Source organism: Rattus norvegicus, chromosome 4, assembly GCF_021556685.1.
Source record: "Rattus norvegicus strain SHRSP/BbbUtx chromosome 4, alternate assembly SHRSP_T2T, whole genome shotgun sequence".
Taxonomy (NCBI): Eukaryota; Metazoa; Chordata; class Mammalia; order Rodentia; family Muridae; genus Rattus; species Rattus norvegicus.
In genome coordinates, this window is record NC_141537.1 from 177,712,581 (window position 1) to 177,734,320 (window position 21,740).

The 21,740-nt window shown below is 42.5% G+C and overlaps 1 protein-coding gene across 13 annotated transcripts in view; it reads right to left on the reverse strand.

The window, feature by feature from the left end:
* The window catches only part of Abcc9 (ATP binding cassette subfamily C member 9), a 123,887-nt gene that overhangs the window by 88,564 nt on the left and 13,583 nt on the right, over positions 1-21,740 (reverse strand). For 12 of the 13 annotated variants that reach the window (XM_087656153.1, XM_087656145.1, XM_087656150.1 and 9 more), the window contains 6 exon segments: positions 17,419-17,585; positions 15,137-15,379; positions 12,713-12,898; positions 3,438-3,590; positions 2,595-2,750; positions 691-825 (listed from right to left, as the gene is read on the reverse strand). In XM_087656153.1, the coding sequence (XP_087512279.1) occupies positions 691-825; positions 2,595-2,750; positions 3,438-3,590; positions 12,713-12,898; positions 15,137-15,379; positions 17,419-17,585 (1,040 nt within the window). 13 annotated transcript variants of the gene reach the window in all.

Below are 21,740 nucleotides of genomic sequence, written 5' to 3' on the forward strand. Positions count from 1 at the left end.
ACATCAATGTCAATACAACGTTAGTCACAGTAGGTGAGCTTTCCATTGGCAGGGGAACGGATGAGGAAAATGTGTGGAGACACACCATAGATGTCATTCCACCATAAAGGACAAAATCATGTTCCTGGCAGGACAATGGGTGCAACTGGAGATTATCATATAAAGTAAATTAGATCAGACTCAAAGCAGCAAATGTCGTGTTTTCTGTCATGTGTGAGCTGTAGATTTTACAGAGATGACATGAAATTAGGTGTGAGGCTGCTCAGACAGACAAAGGGGTTGATGGGAAATGAAGAAGGCAGCACGGATGATATAGACGGAATATAGTCAACACACACTGAATACTTGAATGAAATCTACTATGTGGGATGAACGGACACCAACTTTAAAACACTTTTGCAGTAATAAAAGCACACATTCACTGACCGAGAATAAAAATGAAGCCAGGAAGGGTAGCACTTTAATCCCAGCACTCAGGAGGCAGAGGCAGGCAGAGCCCCATCAATTCAGGCCAGCCTGGTCTACACAGCCAATTTCAGGCCAGCCAGGCTGAAAGGTTCCAGGTTTTGGAGGGGATACATGGAATACAATGATTTTTGAAATTACCCAGATTGAGATGGATTGACCTCTTATATTATAATTCAATAATAATTATTATTTCCTAATAAATTCCCCAAGGACTCGACTCACCAGAGTGCTCTTCTGAGCCTCCGCCAGCTTCGTGGCGATGAAGTACTGAATCGGTGCGAGGAGCACGATGACCGCCGCGCCTACCAGTGCGCTTGACCCAAGCAGATTATAGAGCAGGATCACCCCCATTATGATCTAGGAGGGAGCACGGGAACAGGAGAGTGAGCGGGGCTGGGAGCAGGCGTGGGACAAATGCTGCAGGCGAGAATGGACTGTCCTAATTATCATGTGAAGTTTACTTGGGGGTCAACTCAACCGTGACAGTTGGGTTTTTCTAAGATTCCTCTGGGATGGAGAAAGAAGGTATTTTCAGTATGTTAGTGTGTACAGCTGGTGTCAGACCACCCGATTGCTGCAAGCTGCTGAGAGGCCTCCTGGTGTTTCTGGTCTTAAAACGCAGCTCTACACTTGAAAAATAAATTAACATCAAGAGGCTGAAAAGGCCGTCACCCACTATGACCTTGATGTTTTAGGTTTCCCTGGAGTTGTGCCAGCTTTTCCAAGTTTTGGGAATTTACATATTGGCAGCATTCCAACACATAGTAGGGCTTCTGGGGGCCAAGGGCTCCCTACCTGGTGACCCCCAAAGACACTTAAGACAACAAAGCTATGAGCAACCAAACCTGTGGAGAAATCTGGGTGTGGTGACAAAAACTTGTAATCCCAGCACTTGGGAGGCTAAGGCAGGAGGATTGCTGTGAGTTCAAGACCAGCTAAGACTGCGTGGTCGAACTTTAAACCCAAATGAGCAAACTTAAACAAAGCAAACCAAACAAACAAACAAAACCAGCACATAGAAAGTCTCCTGGGGTACTTATCACATGGAGTCTTCTCTTTTTATCAAGTTGTTACTTTTGTTTCTGAGACTGGCTTCCAACTTGCTACATAGCCAAGGCTGGCTGAACTAGCCAAGGCTGGCTCAGGCTTGCTATCTATTGTGTTCAAACACTTGTACTTCATGAGTTTGAATTTCCAGTTTAAAAAAAAGCTATAAGCAATACTTACAAGAACTTGCATTTTTACTATCTATACACTTTAATAAGCGTAGTGTATAATGTTAATTTTAGCATAAAGATGAAAATTTTTGAGATAATGAAAAATACCCAGCACGGCAACCTAGAAAAATAACTGTAAGGGCTTCTTTGGCCTTTGTTACCCAGTGGGATGAAAAACCATGTCTTTAAAGAAAAAACACATTTAAACTGCTAGTCTATACAATATATAACTAAATATCACTGAAGCCTGTCACAGTCCAACCATCTTACAAAGCTCGGTGTTCTGCATTCCACTGTCAGGTGAGGCCATGGGCTGGACTGAAGTGACCGTTCTAGATCAGAAATGCTGTGGAATTTGTCAGAATGAAAGGGTTCGAACCTGGGGGTGGATCTGGACAGCGACACTAACAACTGGTGGATTCCCAAGGGCCATGAAATGCAGGACCCCACTTCCAAATGCTTCAGACCTGGTCACGTATTTAAACCCAAGGACCTTCTCAACTGGGTCAAGAAAAGATGGGTGCTATTCAGAGTGCAGTTAAAGAATTATCATGTAGGGGCTGGGGATTTAGCTCAGTGGTAGAGCGCTTACCTAGGAAGCACAAGGCCCTGGGTTCGGTCCCCAGCTCCGAAAAAAAAAGAACCAAAAAAAAAAAAAAAGAATTATCAAGTAGAGGGGCTCAGCTGCAGTGCATGCAAGGGGCACCACAGGCCTTGGAACTTAAGCAATATAATCCCACCTCCTACTTTTTAACCTTCTAACATCTCTTAGTCTCATATTCCTTATCTACAAAAACAGGGCCTAAGGGCACTAGAGTATTTCAGTGGTATAGCATCTGTGAGCCAAGTGTCCTCTGCTCTGCTCGTTTTACCCCCCTGCTAATGAGCATCTTATGTCCATTGATCTACCTGAACGGGCATGGCCCACAGATTGGGACACAGGAACAAGAACCACATGAGCTGATTGGTTTCTATGGCAACCAAGTTGTTGATCTGTCCCAGGGTCATCTCGCCCATGGATAGGTTAGAAGTAGACAGTCGAAGGATTTTGTTGTAGATCATAGCCTGTAAGGAGAAGCGGGGAAGGATGAAGACCAGGCTGCAAGCTCGCAATACTAATCAGTTAATAATGCCTAACTAATAATCGAAAAGGTAATTATTAGTTTTTTTTAAATATACAGGCTTCTCTACCTTCTTAAACTAATTGTAATCTTAAATGTGAGCTTCTGTTTTCTAGAATTATAACATACACCCTACATTAAGCACTATGCTCAGAAACAGACATTCGTGGGGATGGTAGATGCAAGATTTTTAGAATATCTTTCTTAGTGCGTGATTTTGAAAGTCCCCCTACACATTAATCTGTGTTTCTCTTGTCAAGTAGAAGCTTCAGATCTGAAAGCCAAAGGGGGGATATGAGAAGGAAGGGGAGGTTCAAAGTTGGGGTGACAGAAAGGTGATTGAATTTATGCAACCCCAAAACAGAAGGAGAGAGGAAAATTTGCAGGGGAGGAAGGAGGGTGAGGGGGAGAGAGAGAAAGCAATGTATAAAATAATGTATGTATGAAAACTTCACAACAGTCACTCTTGTAAGTGCTAAGTTTTGAAGTAGATCCTGGAAACTCATGGCTATAACATTAAAGTGAACACAGTGTGGAGTGGGGGGATCCCCTGGCTGGCTAGTCTTCTCATCAATATCCGTGATGAATAAATGATATTTATAAGACACAAAGGTTGCCGTGTTCCACATACCAGCAGAGCCCCACGCAGGTTGATGCCGGTCTCTATGGTCACATAGTACGAAGCCTGCAAAAATGTTCTTTGCAGGATGAGGGCCAGGAAGAGCAGGACAGCCAGCACATGGGCATTTTCCAGAAACTCCTTTGATGAGAGTGTCTCTGAAAACTTTTTGTGAAAGGGAGAAAGGAAACAAATTCAAGCAGGTCTTTCCATGTGCCAGATGTCTAGTTGCATTTGTGAAAGTATGCATGACTCTCTACTTAAAACTCAGTGTTCTTACAATGCAGGCACCAATCTCCCTTGATATGGGGGCTCTCATCAAACTGGAGCTCACAGGTTCAGCTCACGTAGATGTTGGGTGAGCCCCAGAGGCCTTCCTGTCTTCACTTCCCCTGTGCTGGGATGGCAATCACCCTGGGTTTACTGACTGGGATAACTTCACCCAGGTTCTATATATCTTGATTAATATGCGTGAAACAAAATTTAAAACATTTTATTTATCTCACCCCTGTGTCACCTCCAGGGAGAAAATATGACTTGTGAAAAACTGTCTTAGTAGGAAGCTGACTGAGTCCATAGGGATATAAAGCACTGGGTCAGCTTTGTGCACAGCAGAAGCGTGTGGTAACGGTCTATGAAGTGTGTAGCAATATTAGAGACATTCTTCTTTTTCATGATTGTAATTTAGTGCTGTGAAGGAGTGTATAGAACAAATAGGCTTGCAGTTCTGAATCTGGGGTAGTGGTCACCTCCTCCTCCTCCTCCTCCTTACCCCCTCCTCCTCTCCTTCCTCCTCCTCCTCCTTCTCCTTACTCCCTCCTCCTCCTCTTCCTCCCCCTCCTCTTTACCTTTTACTCCTCCCCTTCTTCCTTTTCCTCCTCTCCCTCCTCCTTATCCCACTCTTCCCCCTCTTTCTTTTCCTCCTTCCCCTTCTCCTTAACCCCTACTCCTTCTCTTCCTTTTCTTCCTCCCCCTCCTCTTTACCCCCTACTCCGCCATCCTCTTCCTTCTCAAACTCCTCCTAACCCCTCCTCCCATTCCTCTTTTTTCTCTCCTTCCTCCTCCTTCTCTTTCTCTTCCTTTGTTCCCCCTCCCCTTCCTCCTCCTCCTTTTCTGATAGCTAAGTGAATAAAAAATGTAATTGGCAAAAATGTGTAAGACCCTAAGCAACATTTGTGTCTTCAGAATGTCCATTCTAGCTGCAAGGAAGCTCACCGAGACGGATAATTTGGGACCAGCAAATGTTTGTTTGAATAGCTAGCTTATTGTAGCTGTGTGAATGCTTTTCAATAGGATGTGTTTTTTAAATCTAGTAAAAATATACTTCTGTTTTCTTCCTCATCTGTCTTGAGTATGCATTTGAACCTCAAGTCTTATCCCATCTTCATTCTCCTGGCCCTGCATTTCAGGTGTAGAACTGCTGATAATTAATTTTCGCACAAAGTTCCTCAACACAAATGGTGCTTATTAAATATTTATAAGCTTCAAGTCTTAGGAATAATTTTTTGGACAGATACATTCATTGAGTGAGTGTGTGTGTGTGTGTGTGTGTGTGTGTGTGTGTGTGTGTGTGTGTGTGTGATATTTTTCCTAAAAGAAAATTATTTGGATCTGCACCCTGGAGCTATCCCTGTGCCACATCTATTTACACCCCAATCCCACACCCGGAGAGAGCTTGTCTCCCAGGAGTGCTGACACACCTAAGATCACAGGTGAGACCACTACTACTGTGCCAATGCCTGGGCTAACTGGGATGCAACAGAAGCACACAGGGACTAAGATATGCAGAGCAGCCAGGGACAGGATCCTTCCAGTTTCCATCTCTACCCAGGAGCTGACCCTGTGACACAGCTACCCACAGCCCAATCCTGCCCAAAAAGAGCTGGTCTCCCAGGAGTGCTGAAACACCTAGGCTCACAGGGGTTCACAGGCTCACAGGCTCGCAGGCTCACAGGCTCACAGGCTCACAGGCTCACAGGCTCGCAGGCTCACAGGCTCACAGGCTCACAGGCTCTCACAGGCTCACAGGCTCACAGGCTCACAGGCTCTCACAGGCTCACAGGCTCTCACAGGCTCACAGGCTCACAGGCTCACAGGCTCACAGGCTCACAGGCTCACAGGCTCACAGGCTCACAGGCTCACAGGCTCAAAGGAGGGACAAGCTCCTGTCAGAGACAGAAAGACAGCTAACACTGGAGATAACCAGATAGCAAGAGGCAAGCGCAAGAACATAAGTAACAGAAACCAAGGCTGCTTGGCATCATCAGAACCCAGTTCTCCCACCACAGCAAGCCCTGGATACCCCCAACACACCTGAAAAGCAAGATTCTGATTTAGAATCACATCTCATGATGATGATAGAGGACTTTAAGAAGGACATAAGTAACCTTAAAGAAATACAGGAGAACACAGGTAGACAGGTAGAATCCCTTAAAGAGGAAACACAAAAATTCCTTAAAGAATTACAGGAAAACACAACCAAACAGGTGAGGGAAATCACCAAAACCAACCAGGATATAAAAATGGAAATAGAAACAATAAAGAAATCACAAAGGGAGACAACCCTGGAGAGAAAAAAACTAGGAAAAGCATCACCAACAAAATACAAGAGATAAAAGAGAGAGTCTCAGGTATAGAAGATACAAAAAAAAAAAAAAACATTAACACAACAGTCAAAGAAAATACAAAAAGTAAAAAGCTCCTAACCCTAAATATCCAGGAAATCCAGGACGCAATGAAAAGACCTAACCTAAGGATAATGGGCATGGAAGAGAGATTCCCAACTCAAAGATTCCCAACTCAAAGGGCCAGTAAACATCTTCAACAAAATTATAGAAGAAAACGTCCCTAACCTAAAGAAAGAGATGCCCATAAACATAAAGAAGCCTGCAGAACTCCAAATAGATGAACCAGAAAAGAGATTCTTCCTGTCACATACTAATCAAAACACCAAATGCACAAAACAAAGAGAGAATATTAAAAGCAGTAAGGGGAAAATGTCAGGTAGCATATAAAGGCTGACCTATCAGAATTACACCAGACCTCTCAACAGAGACTCTTAAAAACCAGAAGATCCGGGGTTGGGGATTTGGCTCAGTGGTAAAGCCCTTGCCTAGGAAGCGCAAGGTCCTGGGTTTGGTACCCAGCCCCGAAGAAAAAGAAAAAGAAAAAAAAAAAAAAACAGAAGATCCTGGGCACTTGTCATACGGACCCTAAGAGAACACAAATGTCAGTCCAGGATACTATACCCAGCAAAACTCTCAACTACCATAGATGGAGAAAACAAGATAGTCCATGTCAAAACCAAATGTTCACAATATCTTTCCACAAATCCAGCCCAGAAAGGATAATAGATGGAAAACTCCAACACAAGAAGGGAAACTATACCCAAGAAAAAGCAAGAAATTAATCTTCTTACAACTAACCCAAAAGAAACTAGCCACACAAACATAATTCCACTTCTAATCACAAAAATAACAGGAAGCAACAATCATTGGTTCTTAATATCTGTTTTTGTTTGGTTGGTTTTTGTTTTTTTTAAGTATAGAATAGAGTTGAAAAGAGAGCAGAGACAGAGAAAGGCAGGGAGAGAGAGAGAGAGAGAGAGAGAGAGAGAGAGAGAGAGAGAAGAGGAGTAGAGGTCAGCCATGAGCACTTGGAAAGAGGGGGGAATGGGGAGAGAGCAGGAGCAGGAGGGCAAGACAGCAAGAGTTTTAATATCTGTTAATATCAATAGACTCAATCCCCAATGGAAAAACATAGACTACCAGACTGGACACATAAACGGGACTCAGCATTTTGCTACATACAAGAAATGCACCTCAGTGACAAAGATGCTACCTCAGACTAAAAAGCTTGAAAAAAAATGTCCAAGCAAATGGTCCCAAGAAACAAGCTGGAATGGCCATTCTAACATCGAATGAAATTGATGTTCAACCAAAAGTTATCAAGAAGATGAGGAAGAACACTTCATACTCATCAAAGGAAAAATCTTCCATAATGAACTATCAGTCCTGATCTATGCCCTAAATGCTAGGGCACACATAATCATAAAACTAACTTTACTAAAGCTAAACATGCATATTGAATCTCACACAATGATAGTGGGAGACTTTAAAACCCCACTCTCAACAATGGACAGATTATGGAAACAGAAACTAAACAGAGACACAATGAAACTAATAGAAGTTATGAACCAAATGAATTTAACAGATATCTAGCATTTAACATTTAACATTTCATCCTAAAACAAAAGAATATACCTTCTTCTCAGCGCCTCATGGTACCTTCTCCAAAATTGATCATATAATTGATCACAAAACAGGCTTCAACAGATGCAAGTAGATTGAAATAACCACTTGCATCCTATCAGATCAGGCTGGTCTTCAACAACATCAAAAACAGCAGAAAGCCCACATATACATGGAAGCTAAACAACTCTATTCAGTGATAGTTTGGTCAGGAAAAAATAAATTAAAGACTTTTTAGAATTTAAGGAAAATGAAGGCACAACATATTCAGACTTATGGGAGACAATGAAAGTGCTAAGAGGAAAACTCATAGCTCTGAGTACATCCATAAAGAAATGGGAGAGAGCCACCTAGTTGAAATCTCTAGAACAAAAAGAAACATATACACTCAAGAGGAATAGATGGCAGGAATTCAAATTCAGGACTGAAATCAACCAAGTAAAAACAAAAAGAACTATACACAAAGAATCAGCAAAACCAGGAGGTTTTTTGAGGTTCTTTGAAAAAATCAAAAAGACAAACCTTTAGCCTGAATAATCAGGGGGCACAGAGACAGTGTCCAAATTAACAAAATCAGAAATAAAAGGGGAGTCATAACAACAATAACTAAGGAAATTAAAAAACATAATCAGATCCTAATACAAGAGGATATACTCAACATAATTAGAAAATCTGAATGAAATAGATAATTTTCTAGACAGATATAAGGTACCAAAGTTAAATCAGGAACAGATAAACCATCTAAACAATCCCATAACCCCTAATGAAATGGAAGCAGTCATTAAAAATCTCATAATCACAAGAAGTCCAGGACCAGATAGTTTTTAGTGCAGAATTCTATAGAAGACATAATACCAATACTCTTCAAACTATTCCACAAAACAGAAACAGAAGGCACACTACCTAATTCATTCTGTGAAACCACAGTTACACTGATACCAAAACAACACAAAGACTCAACAAAGACAGAGAACTTCAGACCAATTTCCCTTATGAATATTGATGCAAAAATATTCAATAAAATTCTTGCAAACTAAACCCAGGATCACATCAAAATGAGCATTCACCATGATCAAGTAGGCTTCATCTCAGGATGCAGGGATGGTTCAATATACAGAAATCCATCAATGTAATCCATTATATAAACAAACTTAAGGAAAAAACTAATGATCAGCTCATTAGGTGCGGAGAAAGCATTTGACAAAATTCAACACCCCTTCATATCAAAAGTCTTAGAAAGATTGGGAATTCAAGGCCCATACCTAAACATAGTAAAGGCAATATACAGCAAACCAGTAGCCAACATCAAAAAAAAATGGAGAAAAACTTGAAGCAATCCCACTAAAATCAGGGACTAGACATAGCCGTCTACTCTCTCCCTATCTATTAAATATAGTAATCAAAGTTCTATCTAGAGCAATTATACAACAAAAGGAGGTCAAAGAGATACAAATTAGAACAAAAAAAATCCAAATATCACTCTTTGCAGATGATATGATAGTATACGTAAGTGACCCCAAAAATTCCACTACAGAACTCCTTCAGCTGATAAACAACTTCAGCAAAGTGGCTGGATATAAAATTAACTCAAACAAATGAGTAGCCTTTCTCTATTCAAAAGATAAAGAAAAAGAGAAAGAAATTAGCAAAACGACACCCTTCACAATAGTCACAAATAATATAAAATATTTTGGTCTGACTCTAACCAAGCAAGTGAAAGATCTGTATAATAAGAACTTCAAGTCTCTGAAGAAAGACATTGAAGAAGATCTCAAAGACGGAAAGATCTCCCATGCTCATGGATTTGCAGGATTAACATAGTAAAAATGGCCATCTTAAAAAAAGCAATCTACAGATTAAGGCAATCCCCATCGAAATTCCAACTCAATTCTTCATACAGATAGAAAGCGCAGTTCTAAAATTCATTTGTAACAACAAAAAACCCAGGATAGCAAAAACTATTCTCAACGATAAGAGAACTTCTGGGGGAATCACCATCCCTGACCGCAAGCTCTACCACAGAGCAACAGTAATAAAAAAACCACATGGTACTGATACATAGACAGACAGGTAGATCAATGGAATAGAACTGAAGACACAGAAATAACCCACACACCTCTGGTCACTTAATCTTTGACAAAGAAGCTAAAACCAAATTCAGCATATTCAACAAATGGTGCTGGCTTGAGTGGTGGTCAGCCTGTAGAAGAATGCAAATCGATCCATTCTTATCCCCTATACAAAGCTCAAGTCCAGGTGATCAAAGGCTTCCGCATATAACCAGATACACTTAATCTATTAAAAGAGAAAAATGGGAAAGAGCCTCGAGCACATGGGCAGGGGGAAATTTTTCTGAACAGAACACCAATGGCCCAGGCTCTAAGATCAACTCTAGACAAATGGGATCTCATAAAATTGAAAAACATCTGTAAGCCAAATGACATGTCATCAGGACAAAACGGCAACCTACAGATTGGGAAAAGATCTTTACCAATCCTACACGCAATAGAGGGCTAACATCCAATAGATACAAAGAACTCAAGAAGTTAGACTAGAGAGAATCAAATAACCCTATTAAAAACGGGGTACAGAGCTAAACAAAGAATTCTCAACTGAGATATATTGAATGGCCAGAAAGCACCTAAAGAAATGTTCAACGTCCTTATTCATCAGGGAAATGCAAATCAAAAGGACCCTGAGATTCCACCTCACACCAGTCAGAATGGCTAAGATCAAAAACTCAGGTGACAACAGATGCTGGCGAGGATGTGGAGAAAGAGGAACACTGCTCCATTGTTGGTGGGATTGCAAACTGGTACAAACCACTGTGGAAATTCATCTGGAGTTTCCTCAGAAAATTGGACATAGTACTACCTGAGGACCTAGCTGTACCACTCCTGGGCATATACCCTTGTGATATGTTCCAACATATGTTCCACTATGTTCTTAACAGCCTTAGTTTTAATATCCAGAAGCTGGCAAAAAACCCAGATGTCCCTCAACAGAGGAATGGATACAGAAAGTGTGGTACATCTACACAATGGAGTACTACTCAGCTATTAACAACAATGACTTCATGAAATTCACAGGCAATGTAAGGAACTAGAAAATATCATCCTGTGTGTTGTAACCCAGTTACAAAAGGACACATATGGTATGTACTCTCTGATAAGTGGATATTATAACATAAAGCTCTGACTACCCACGACACGACCACATGAAGCTCGAGAATAAGGAAGACCAAAGTGTGGATGCTTCAGTACTACTTAGAAGGGGGAACAAAATAATCACGGGAGGTAGAGGATGGGAGGGACTTGTGAGGAAAAGAGGAGAGGGAGGATGGAAGGGGTGACAGATCAGGTGTAGGAGAAGATGGGGGATATGTACAGAGGGTGAGGAAATTGTGTGGCAATGGGGATGGGAAACTGAGGGTAGCCACCAGAAAGTCCCAGATACCAGGAAAGCAAGAGGTTCCCAGGACCCAATGGGGATGATATTAACTGAAACACCCAACAAAGGCGAGAGCGAACCTTGTGGAGACCATATCCAGAGGTTAGGCACAGACCCTGGTTGAGGGATGGGGCCACCCACCCTTCTCAAAAATTTAACCCAGAATTGCTCCTGTCTAACAGTAATGCAGGGACGAAGAGTGGAGCAGAGACTGAAGGAAAGGCCATCAAGAGAGGGCCTCACCTGGGATTCCATTTCGCACACAGCCACTAAACCCAGACTCTATGGTGGATGCCAAGAAGTTGCTGACAAGAGCCTGATATAACTATCTTCTGAGAAGCTCTGCCAGTGTCTTACAGATACAGAAGCAGATGCTCGCAGCCAACCATCTGACTGAGTACAGGGACCCCAATGGAGGAGTCAGGGGGAAGGTCTGAAGGAACTGAAGGGGTTTGCAACCCCGTAGAAAGAACAACAATATCAACCAACCCGATTTCCCAGAACTCCCAAGGACTAAACCACCAACCAAAGAGTACCCATGAAGAGACCCATGGCTCCAGCTACATATGTAGTAAAGGATGGTCTTATCTGGCATCAATAGGAGGAGAGGCCCTTGGTCCTGTGAAGCCCCAGCATAGGGGAATTCCAGGGCAGTGAGGCAGGAGTGAGTGGGTGTGTGTGGGGGGCAGCACCCTCATAGAAGCAGGGGAGGGGAGGGAATAGGGGGTTTGCAGAGGGGAAACCAGGGAGGGGGATAACACTGGAAATGTAAAAAATTAAATAAACAATAAAAAACTTAAAAAAAAGAAAATTATTTGCTTTACTAAAAACATTAAATTCCTCTATAAATAACCATGCTTGAACTTCTCATACCACTGCATTAATAAAAAGTGACAATTACAATGTAATCTTTCAATAATGCGTTTCTTTTCAAATACACGGTGAACCAGGCAGGCAAGATGGCTCAGCAGGTAAAGGTGCTTGCCACCAAGCCTGATGGCCTGAGATCAACCCCAGGATCCACACAGTGAAAAGAGAGAACCTGCTCCACTCCCGTAAGTTGTCATTGAGCCCCACACGTTAGCTATGGCACCCGCATGCCTACGCACAGTAGTGATTTCAATAACAATGTTGCCTGTCAGCTCATATGTTTGAGTAGTTGTCCTGAGTTGGTGGAACTGGTCAGGAAGGATTAGGAGGTATGGCCTTGTTGGAGGAGGGGTGTCACAGAGAGCAGGCTTTCAGGTTTTAATTGCCCATGCCAATCCAAGTTAGCTCTTTCTCAGCCTCATGCTTGTGGATCAAGACGTAAGCTCTCACCTGCAGCTCTAACACCCTGCAGCCTGCCTGCCCACCAGCCCGCCCGCCTACCGGTCCACCTGCCTGCCCGCCTGCCTGCCTGCCCGCCTGCCTGCCTGCTGCCACGCTCGAACGCCCCCCACCGTGATGGTCATGGACTCACCCTCTGAAACTGTATCCCTTCAATAAATTGTTCCTTCTATCAGTTTCCTTGGTCATGGTGTCTTCACAGAAATAGAAAAGCAACTAATACAAGCGATAAATAAATTTTAAAAGCCGTGCACTTACTCTCGTCGTGTTATTCTTCGGTTCATTCACACGCTGGACGATTCCGGAAATACAAAGAGGGCCGGCAAAGCCCAGCAAGTCAGCCAAGTAGCGGAACGTGCTGCTCAGCAGGATCGGTCTCCCAAAAGCCCTGTACATGGCCAGCCATATGGAGGGAGTCCGATTCGGATGATCCGCAGCCTTTTTCTGAAACAAATGGACTGAAGTAAATAAAACCTTAGGACAGCAGTCGGCCTCGGCAGCTGCGAGGTGCTTTCTGAAGTCCCAAAGATAACTGTGGAGACATCAGTGGGACGTGGGAAAGTCTGCATCCTTTCATTTAATACAAATATTAGCTATTGGACCCCACACATACACACAAGAGACCTATACAATGGAGTGTACAAGTCAGTTCTACACCTCTGTCCTTAGTCATCACCGGATTCTTAAGGACAAATGCATACTGTTATGAGGTTCCAATCACATTTCCTTTCAAAAGTACCATGAGCAGACAAGATGGCTATGTGAGTAAAAGTGCTTGCCACCAAGCCTGGTGACCTGAGATCAAACCAGGATCTATGTGGTGAAAAGAAAGAACCCACTCCTACAAGCTGTCCTCTGATCGTCATGTATAAGGCATGGCACGCACATGTCCACACGTCAACTCACTACAGTGATTTGAATTAAAAATGGTCTCACAGGCTCCTGTGTTTGAGTGTTTTGTATTTGTGAGAGGTTCCCAGTCACACTCTGTGAGCTAAAGTGGATTATCACACCTCATTTATCTTCCACATTTTCTCAGCTTCACAGAGAGGAGTCGGTTCATTTTGAAATCATTAGAGGCTGTGCTTAAAAAAGAAAAAAAAATGGATGCATGCTTAAGGTAACCATTGACTTGTGAGCCGTCAGCCGTTGTTTGTAAAGACTTTAAGACCTGAGCGTGTGTGGTGGCAAAGAAACCAGCTCACTGTGGTGGAAGGCTGGAGGGATGGTTCAGCTGGTAAACGGCTCTTCTTGAAAGCTTGAAGACAAGAGGACAATCCTCAGTAACCACATGAAAAAGGTCAGGCATGGTGGCTTGGATTCCTAACACTGAGCAGGCATGCCTGGCCAGCCAGCCAACTCCATGGGGGTTGGGAGGTAGCTATGTCTCACTGAGAGGCTCTGCCTCCTTGACCTCCACAGACTGGAACAGAATCATCTTTCATATTCAGTTGTCCACTGGACCTCATGATTTCTACATTTTCTCAGGTTCACTCACATGACATGAGCACAGAGACTTGAAGCTGTTCCTTGAAGGCACTCAGGGTAAGTTTACTCTCTATTTTATATATTTTAAATGAGAGAAGTTTACAGATTTTGATGTAATATTTCCTCAAGGAAAACCAAGAAGTGACTCAGGCCCATTTGTAACAACTTTTCCTGCAATCGCAGTTTCGAAACACAAGATTCTGAGACAAGAGATGGTTTTCATCATTTACCATAAACAATTAGTTGGTTTTCAATTAACATTGCCACAGTGCTCTAACAGATTCAGCATTCAGGATTCTGTCATTGTGAATATCAACATTGTAAAGACTGTTGCAACAAAAATACATCTAGAACTGTGTATCCCACCTAGGACCCCTTAGAATAGTAATAGGACAAATTTCAGATTTATAAAGATGGAAATGAGGAGCAAATGGGAAGAAGATGATGAAGATACATTGTATCCAGGCATGAATTTGTCAAAGAATAAGGCAAAGGTACCAATAGCTCACAGGTTTTAACTTTTCTCAAGGATCTTGTGAATTGCTTTTCTAAGTATGATAAAAAAAAACATATGTTCATTAATAATTACTTTAAAGAAACCTCACATTAATTACCAACAAACACTGGGTTTTGTGCTTCAAATTTAATTTGAATACTCTCCAAGTTTGAAGCATAGACATTCTATTAACAGGTTAGTTACATGGGATCACTCAGCTTTAGGTTTCATGTGCATGGGTGTCATGCCTTCTGTGTGTATGTGTATGTAGGGCCCTCCAAAACCAGAAGAGGGCATTGTCTCCCCTGGGAATGGAATGTCAGATTGTTGTGAGCCACCATGTAGGTGCTGAGAGTCAAACCCAGGACCTCTGGAAGAGTAGCCAGTGCCCTTAACCACTGAGCCATCTCTCCAGTCCCTGAGCTTATTTTTAATGTATACTTGAGTACATGTCCCAGAGGAAAACAGTGCCCTCAGAGTCCTTACATGATTAGGGACAACAGTCACGACACCGCTTAACTTCATCAGCCCTTCCTCTTTGTCCTCAATGTCATAATTAACAAGAAGCCAAATTACTGGGTGAGGCAGACGGAGAAAACCTGCTTACCCTTGGCCGCAGATACTATTTGAGCTTTGTACTTTGGTATTTAACAGGCCTGCTCAGTGTGGTTAGAGGTGTGTAAGACAGATTCTGTTACCTTCTGCTCTTCGTAGGCCTCCTTCAAGCAAACATAATTCGTCACCGCCCTCATTGCTATCGGCAACTTTCCGATCGCCTTCAGATCAATAGGTTTCCTGTGAGCTGATATGATAAGCGTGTTCATCCACCAGTAAGTAGCTTTGGACAGCAAATTCACAAACGGCTGGAGGAACCTCACGCCCAGGTCCTGGAGGTCCTCTGGAGGCTTCACTTTCTGAGGATTCATGAAGAAAACATATCTCTGCAGGTAGGAAGAATTCCACAGTGTGACCATTAGCCCACGTCTCTCTCCCCAGATTAAAAATAAAACCACACCCCTTTCTACATTTTCGTTTAAGGCAGCCAAGACCCGTGTTTTAATTTATGGTCCTTTCCATTGCACTCTGAAATTTCCTTTGCACTGATTCTTCTTTGTTTTCCTTAGATTAACCATCGAGTTGCCAGAGTTCCACACTGAAACCACTTGTAGACATCCTGAAAAAGTCATTAGACTTTTAAAAGAGCTTATGTTTATCCTGTGACTGGGTTAAATTAATGAAGATCGTTCTGTCATTGAGATTCTAATGCCATTGCTGAATCACGTGGTTTGGCTGATAACTGTCTACTGTCCCGATTTACTGCAGTTTATATCTTCCTACTCATAAAGTTATTTGATAGAAATGAACATTGAAAAGCCTGCTAGTGCCAGTAGAGTCTCAGGCTGTGACGGACAGCATCAGAACAGGAAGTATGGAAGGCAGCACGGGCTCCGTGCCCTCATGGTAGTCCTAATTACTCTGTTTTGGACACGGACCTAAAGTTACCGCTCTTGAAGCTCCATCAGGGAAATGAGCAGATGACATAAACTTATTTCCTCTATAATGATCGGCCTCAAGATCCATGTTTTGATGAACCCAGATTTGCCTTTGCCAAATCATGGATGAAGAAATCTATGGATGAGGGAATCAATCACTGCCTGCGAGAGCATAAATATAGCTTAGGTTCACCCAGGTCCTGAGAAATGAGTGGTCTGGTATTATAAGTGGGAATGAGCACACACACACACACACATACATACACATACATGCACATGCATGCATACAGGTACACACATGCACATACACATGTAAGCACATGAACATACACACACGCACACACATGCACCCACACATACATATACATACATGCACACATACATAAAGGTACACACATGCACATATACGTGTATGCACATGAACACACACATGCATCCACACATACATGCACACACATACATACAGGTACACACATGAACATACACATGTAAACACATGAACACACACACACATGCTCTCATACAGTTGAATGGTGGGTGCCCGAGTAGTGGTGGAGCTACTTCAGAAGGATTAGGAGATGTGGCTTTGTTGGAGGTGGTGTGTTTCTAAGAGTGGGTTTGAGATTTCAACTACTGGTGCCATTTGCAGTCTGTCTCTGTCTCTGTCTCTATCTCTGTCTCTGTCTCTGTCTCTGTCTTTATCTATCTATGTATCTATCTATGTATCTATGTATCTATGTATGTATGTATGTATCTATCTATGTACCTATCTATCTATATATCTATCTATGTATCTATGTATCTATCTATGTATCTATCTATGTATCTATGTATCTATCTATGTATCTATGTATCTATCTATGTATCTATCTATCTATGTATCTATCTATGTATCTATCTATCTATGTATCTATTTATCTATCTATCTATGTATCTATGTATCTGTCTGTCTATCTATGTATCTATGTATCTGTCTGTCTATCTATGTATCTATGTATCTATGCATCTATGTATCTATCTATCTATCTATCTATCTATCTATCTATCTCTCCATTCCTCCATCTCTCTCTCTCTCTCTCTCTCTCTCTCTCTCTCTCCCCCCCCCCGATTTCATCACCATCTCCCTCTATATGTATCTCTATCTGTTGCATGCTTGTGTATCAAGATGTGAGCTCTCAGATACTGCTTCAGAGCCACGCCTGCCTGCCAGCCACCATGTTCTGATCCTGAAGGCCATGGACTCTGAAACTGTTACTAACCCTAATAAACCCTTACTTCTCTAAGTTGCCTTGGTCACAGAACTTTATCAGAGCAGTGGAAAACTAACCACAATTAAGGTCCTGCAATTCAGTGGCTATTGCAATTTTATGCTTACCCACATAAATCACATACCCCCCCATTAAATACTCCTTAATTCCTGAATGGCCGTAATCTTTAATGCTGAGGTCTTCACTGTCAGGCATCACACCAGTGCAATTGGTACTCACTCGGACCCGGATGACATTGATCTCCACAGCCATCAGCAGTCCATTCAAGATGACCATCACTCCCGTGATGCAGAAGCGCAGGTCTGACATTCCCCACCCCAACTGCCAGTATTTGACCAACTTTATTGTCTTTGTAATGAAGGCCATGACCCAGTACAGGAATAAAGCTGCAGAGAGAGAAGGAGGAATGTAAGGCTTCAGCAATACTTACACACAAGCACATTTAAAGTATCTCATTTGCAAATCACTCCTTTAGTAAGAAACGACGTATGTTTGAGTGTGTGTCATGGGTTTTGAAAGTATGACCTTAGGATTAGGCATAGGGGTCAAGGTTCAGTCTTCTGCATGTGGATATCCGGTTTCCCTCAGCTCCTCTTACTGAAGAGACTCCCTTGACTCCAGTGTGTTTCTGTGCCTCTGTGCAGTCATGCGGCTGTAAGAGAATGGCCTTATTTCTGAACTTGATTCCCTCTTCCAGTGGTCTGTCTCTTTTGAAACCATGGCATGCTGTTTTGATTGCTAGGGCTTTGTGGTACCTTTTGGAGTCATGTGATGTTCTCTGCCTTGCATTTTTCTTCTCAACACTTATTCAATAGTTTGATATCTTTAATTCAGTCAGATCTGAGAAGAATGGGGTTAAGGTTTTGATTTGGGGATTTGATTGAATCTATGAATTGCTTTGGAGCATATCAACACTTTGATCACATGATCCATGGAAAGTATAAAAATAAGTTAGAAATATTGACGGCTTCCACTCGAATCATGTGTGATAGGTGGAAAGCCATAAGGAGAGGTAAGGATAACCTCTTGCCTTCAGGGTTTATATGAGTCTGTGGTATTGTCTCTGAACTTGTTCCTTAAGACCTTCAGTTCTGTGAAGAATTAGCAAGTCAGTATCTGTGTAATCTGTTTGTGAGGTGGGCTGCTTGTTCTCAGTGTGTGCAGATCATTGTTTGTGGGGAATGAATGGTCTTGGGATGTATCCGTCTGTTCGGCAGGACTTCTGCTGTCCAGCTCACCTTCAAGAGGAAAGTGATTCTTCTTAAACAAATAGTCTTAGCCAGCACAGCTGCTTGAAGGAAACAGAGAAGAGCAAGGACCCGAAAGCCATTGTCCTTGACTAGTCATATAAAAGACGGACGGAACTCTTCACACCTCACTACCACAGCCAGCACTATGCCACAAATGTGAGTTATGAGTGACGAGATTCCATACACCTCTTTGGAAAAGACTGTAGTCCACTCCGTATGGGTCATTACACGTGAATACAGGGTAAAAATGGAATCAAAACACAACAAACAATCCAGTCGGGTAAGACTTAGTAGAGCCTGAGTGGTTAAAGGGGCTCTACCCTTCCTCACTGAAGCAGAACTGGACATTAGCATCAGAACTAAACATATGTCAGGTTATGTTTTAGCTTAAGATGTATAAATAAGGTTAGATTGAGGGAGGGGGGAGAGCAAGCCAAATGATTTCCTGCCTAAGAGATCCACTTCAATACTGGAGACAGGTTAAAAATAAGTGGTGGGAAAAATGTAACATGAAAGCTGGAAAAGTAAGACCCTGTTAATTCCAAGACAAGCAGACTTCAAGAAGGAATATTCGCTGGAAGGGAAAATGTCCCCAACAGTGGCAAAAGGGCCTATTTTTCAATGACCAAATTGTGAAGGCCCCAATGAGAACTTGAAGAACTGGACACGATCAAGCATCTCATATTATCAGATGTTTGTGAAATTATTTAAATCTGGCTTCATAAAAGCCACTCACCACCTTCAGACTGTACTCCACTTTCACTGACCGTGGAGCTGGTGATTAGGAAAGGAGGCATAATAAAATTAAAATAGGAGAAGGATAGGCAGTGGTCAAGGCAATTTTTGCACAAGCAGCCAGTGTGAGTTCTGGGTCTCAGTTCCCCAGAACCATGTGAGGGCTGAGAGGTCTCACTGAACCGCCTGTCATTCCAACACCCAGAAGGCAGAGACAGAGGACCCTGGAGCAAGCGGTCCAGCCAGAGCAGTTGTGCAGGAGAACATGAAAGACCCTGCCTCAGGGACTAAGGTAGAAGGGCAAAGAGGATAATTCCTAACATCCACCAGAGGTACCTACACATATGTACGTGCACACCTATGCATCTGTACCTGTCCACACAGGTACTCACACACACATGAGCATGCCTACACACAGGTATACCACACAAACAGGCACAAGAAAAAGGGAGGAAACAAAACAACAGAAACCATACAGAGCATGATTTCATTCAAGTCATAACGTAATTAAGTTTTTAAAATAAAGCTAGACATGGCAGCGCACGCCTGCAATCTCAGAGTTGGGGAGACTCAGACGAGAATATGAGCTCAACATGAACTACACGTTAAGACCCTACCTCAAACACAAAAGGAATGGGTCAGGAATGGAACTAGGGAGGTAGCTCAGAAGTTAATAGCACTGGCTGCTCCTCCAGAGGACCCATGTTCGAGTCCTAGAACCCATATGGTAGCTCACAACCATCTGTAATTCTAGTTCCATAGGATCTAGTTCCACCTCAGGTACACACACGGTACATAGCACGTGCCACCAAAATACTCATACACATAAAATAAAATTTTAAGACAAAAGTGTTATTTAAAAAAAAAAAAAGTCAAGAACGATGTCTGTCACCTCTGAATACTTGGTTAGTGGATGACAGAAACTTAGCATTTCAAAACAGTTCCCATGCCTCTCATCTCTCAGTCTCCACGTGCTCTGAGTTCAAGCCTGGGTCATCTGGATTCTCTCGTCATACGGCGAGCCAAGTGATGACAGGGGGTGGAGGGTCAGCCCAGGACAAGCTGACTTTGAACTTTTGTCCTTGTCGTTTTGTTGGGTCCTCCTTGACCTCAGGAGACTATGACAGACAAGGAGCACAGACGCAGTACAGTCACCTTTGAGATTCTCTATTCAGTCGGCTACCAAGACATCCCCTAACGCTTAAACCAAGCGTGTCTAGCCCATGTAGAAGATGTGTCTAGATAATTTCTATACACACTAGAAATTATCCCAACTGAATTGCAACAAAAATTCTATTACCTGATGTGAAAACTAAGAAAAAACTAAACTAAGAATAAATATTATAATTTTAGATGTTTTAGATGTTCTGGGAAGGTCCCCTATCGGTGTTTCTACCTTAAAGGTTAGGGAAAGGAGGTGAAAGAACAGAATCTAAAATAGGAAGGCAGTCCACAGAGAGGGGAAAGGACACCACCTAAAGTGGTCAGTGAAAGGAGCGTATTCCGGAGCACAGACAAAGCTGGCTCTTCCAAAGGATCACAGCAGATCAGTAATTCTCTGGCCAGGTTAGACAAAGAAGAATAATGAACACCCTGTGGTGGGAACAGAGGAAGCTTTGTCTCTGTAGTCTACATCTGTGAGGAGGATGACCAATTAAAACAACAGACTTAATCAGATAACACACAAGATAGTAAATGTTTCTTAAGACACAGGAAGCAATACCAACAGGAAAAAATGTTAGGTAAACTGTAACACACCAACATTAAATTTTTCTGCTTGACAAGAGACTCGGTTAAAGAAAGGAGTTTGGATGCTCCAAGTTCAGGTCTCAGAGAATAAATTCTACAACCGAAAGTTAGAATACAACTGGCTAAAAATAGAACAAGACACATCAACAGCCACTCTGAAAAGATGAAGAGAACGGCAACTTGACACTTTACAGAGATACGAGCCAGTGAAGTCATCAGCTGACACTCTGCACCAGCCACCAGGAAGATGGTCATTAAAGTCACGGTGAGTGACTGAGGGACACCCACCAGTATGGCTACGTTAGGTGGACCAAGCTCACTGAGGCTGTGTCCACATGGAACTGAAGATGCCACATACCATTAGTGAAAATGTTAGGTGATTTGGGTCAACTTCTGCTGGTTTCTTACTAAAATGAGCATATATATGCATATACCTCTGCCTGTCCTCTAGCCCAGCAATCTCTCCTGAGGTTTTTACCCTAAAACACATTCACAAAACTCTTCACAACAGCCCTTTTACTTTCATGACGACTCATGACTCAGTCTAGGTATACATCAATAGCACAGGGAAAAGGTGACATGTTTGTACAGAGAAATACCACACAACAGTTGATGGCAAGAACAAAACCTAGTGCAAGTGGACTGCTACTGAGCCTCCCAGGGTCATGCTGAGAGAGAGCAGCCTAACTTGTTTGATTCAATCTGTGTGACACCACCAGAGAACAAGCCCGTCTCCATGCAGTGGAGGAAATCAGGATAGATATTTTCTCTGTGCAGATGAGGGGAAAGTCAGAGTAGTCTGAGAGG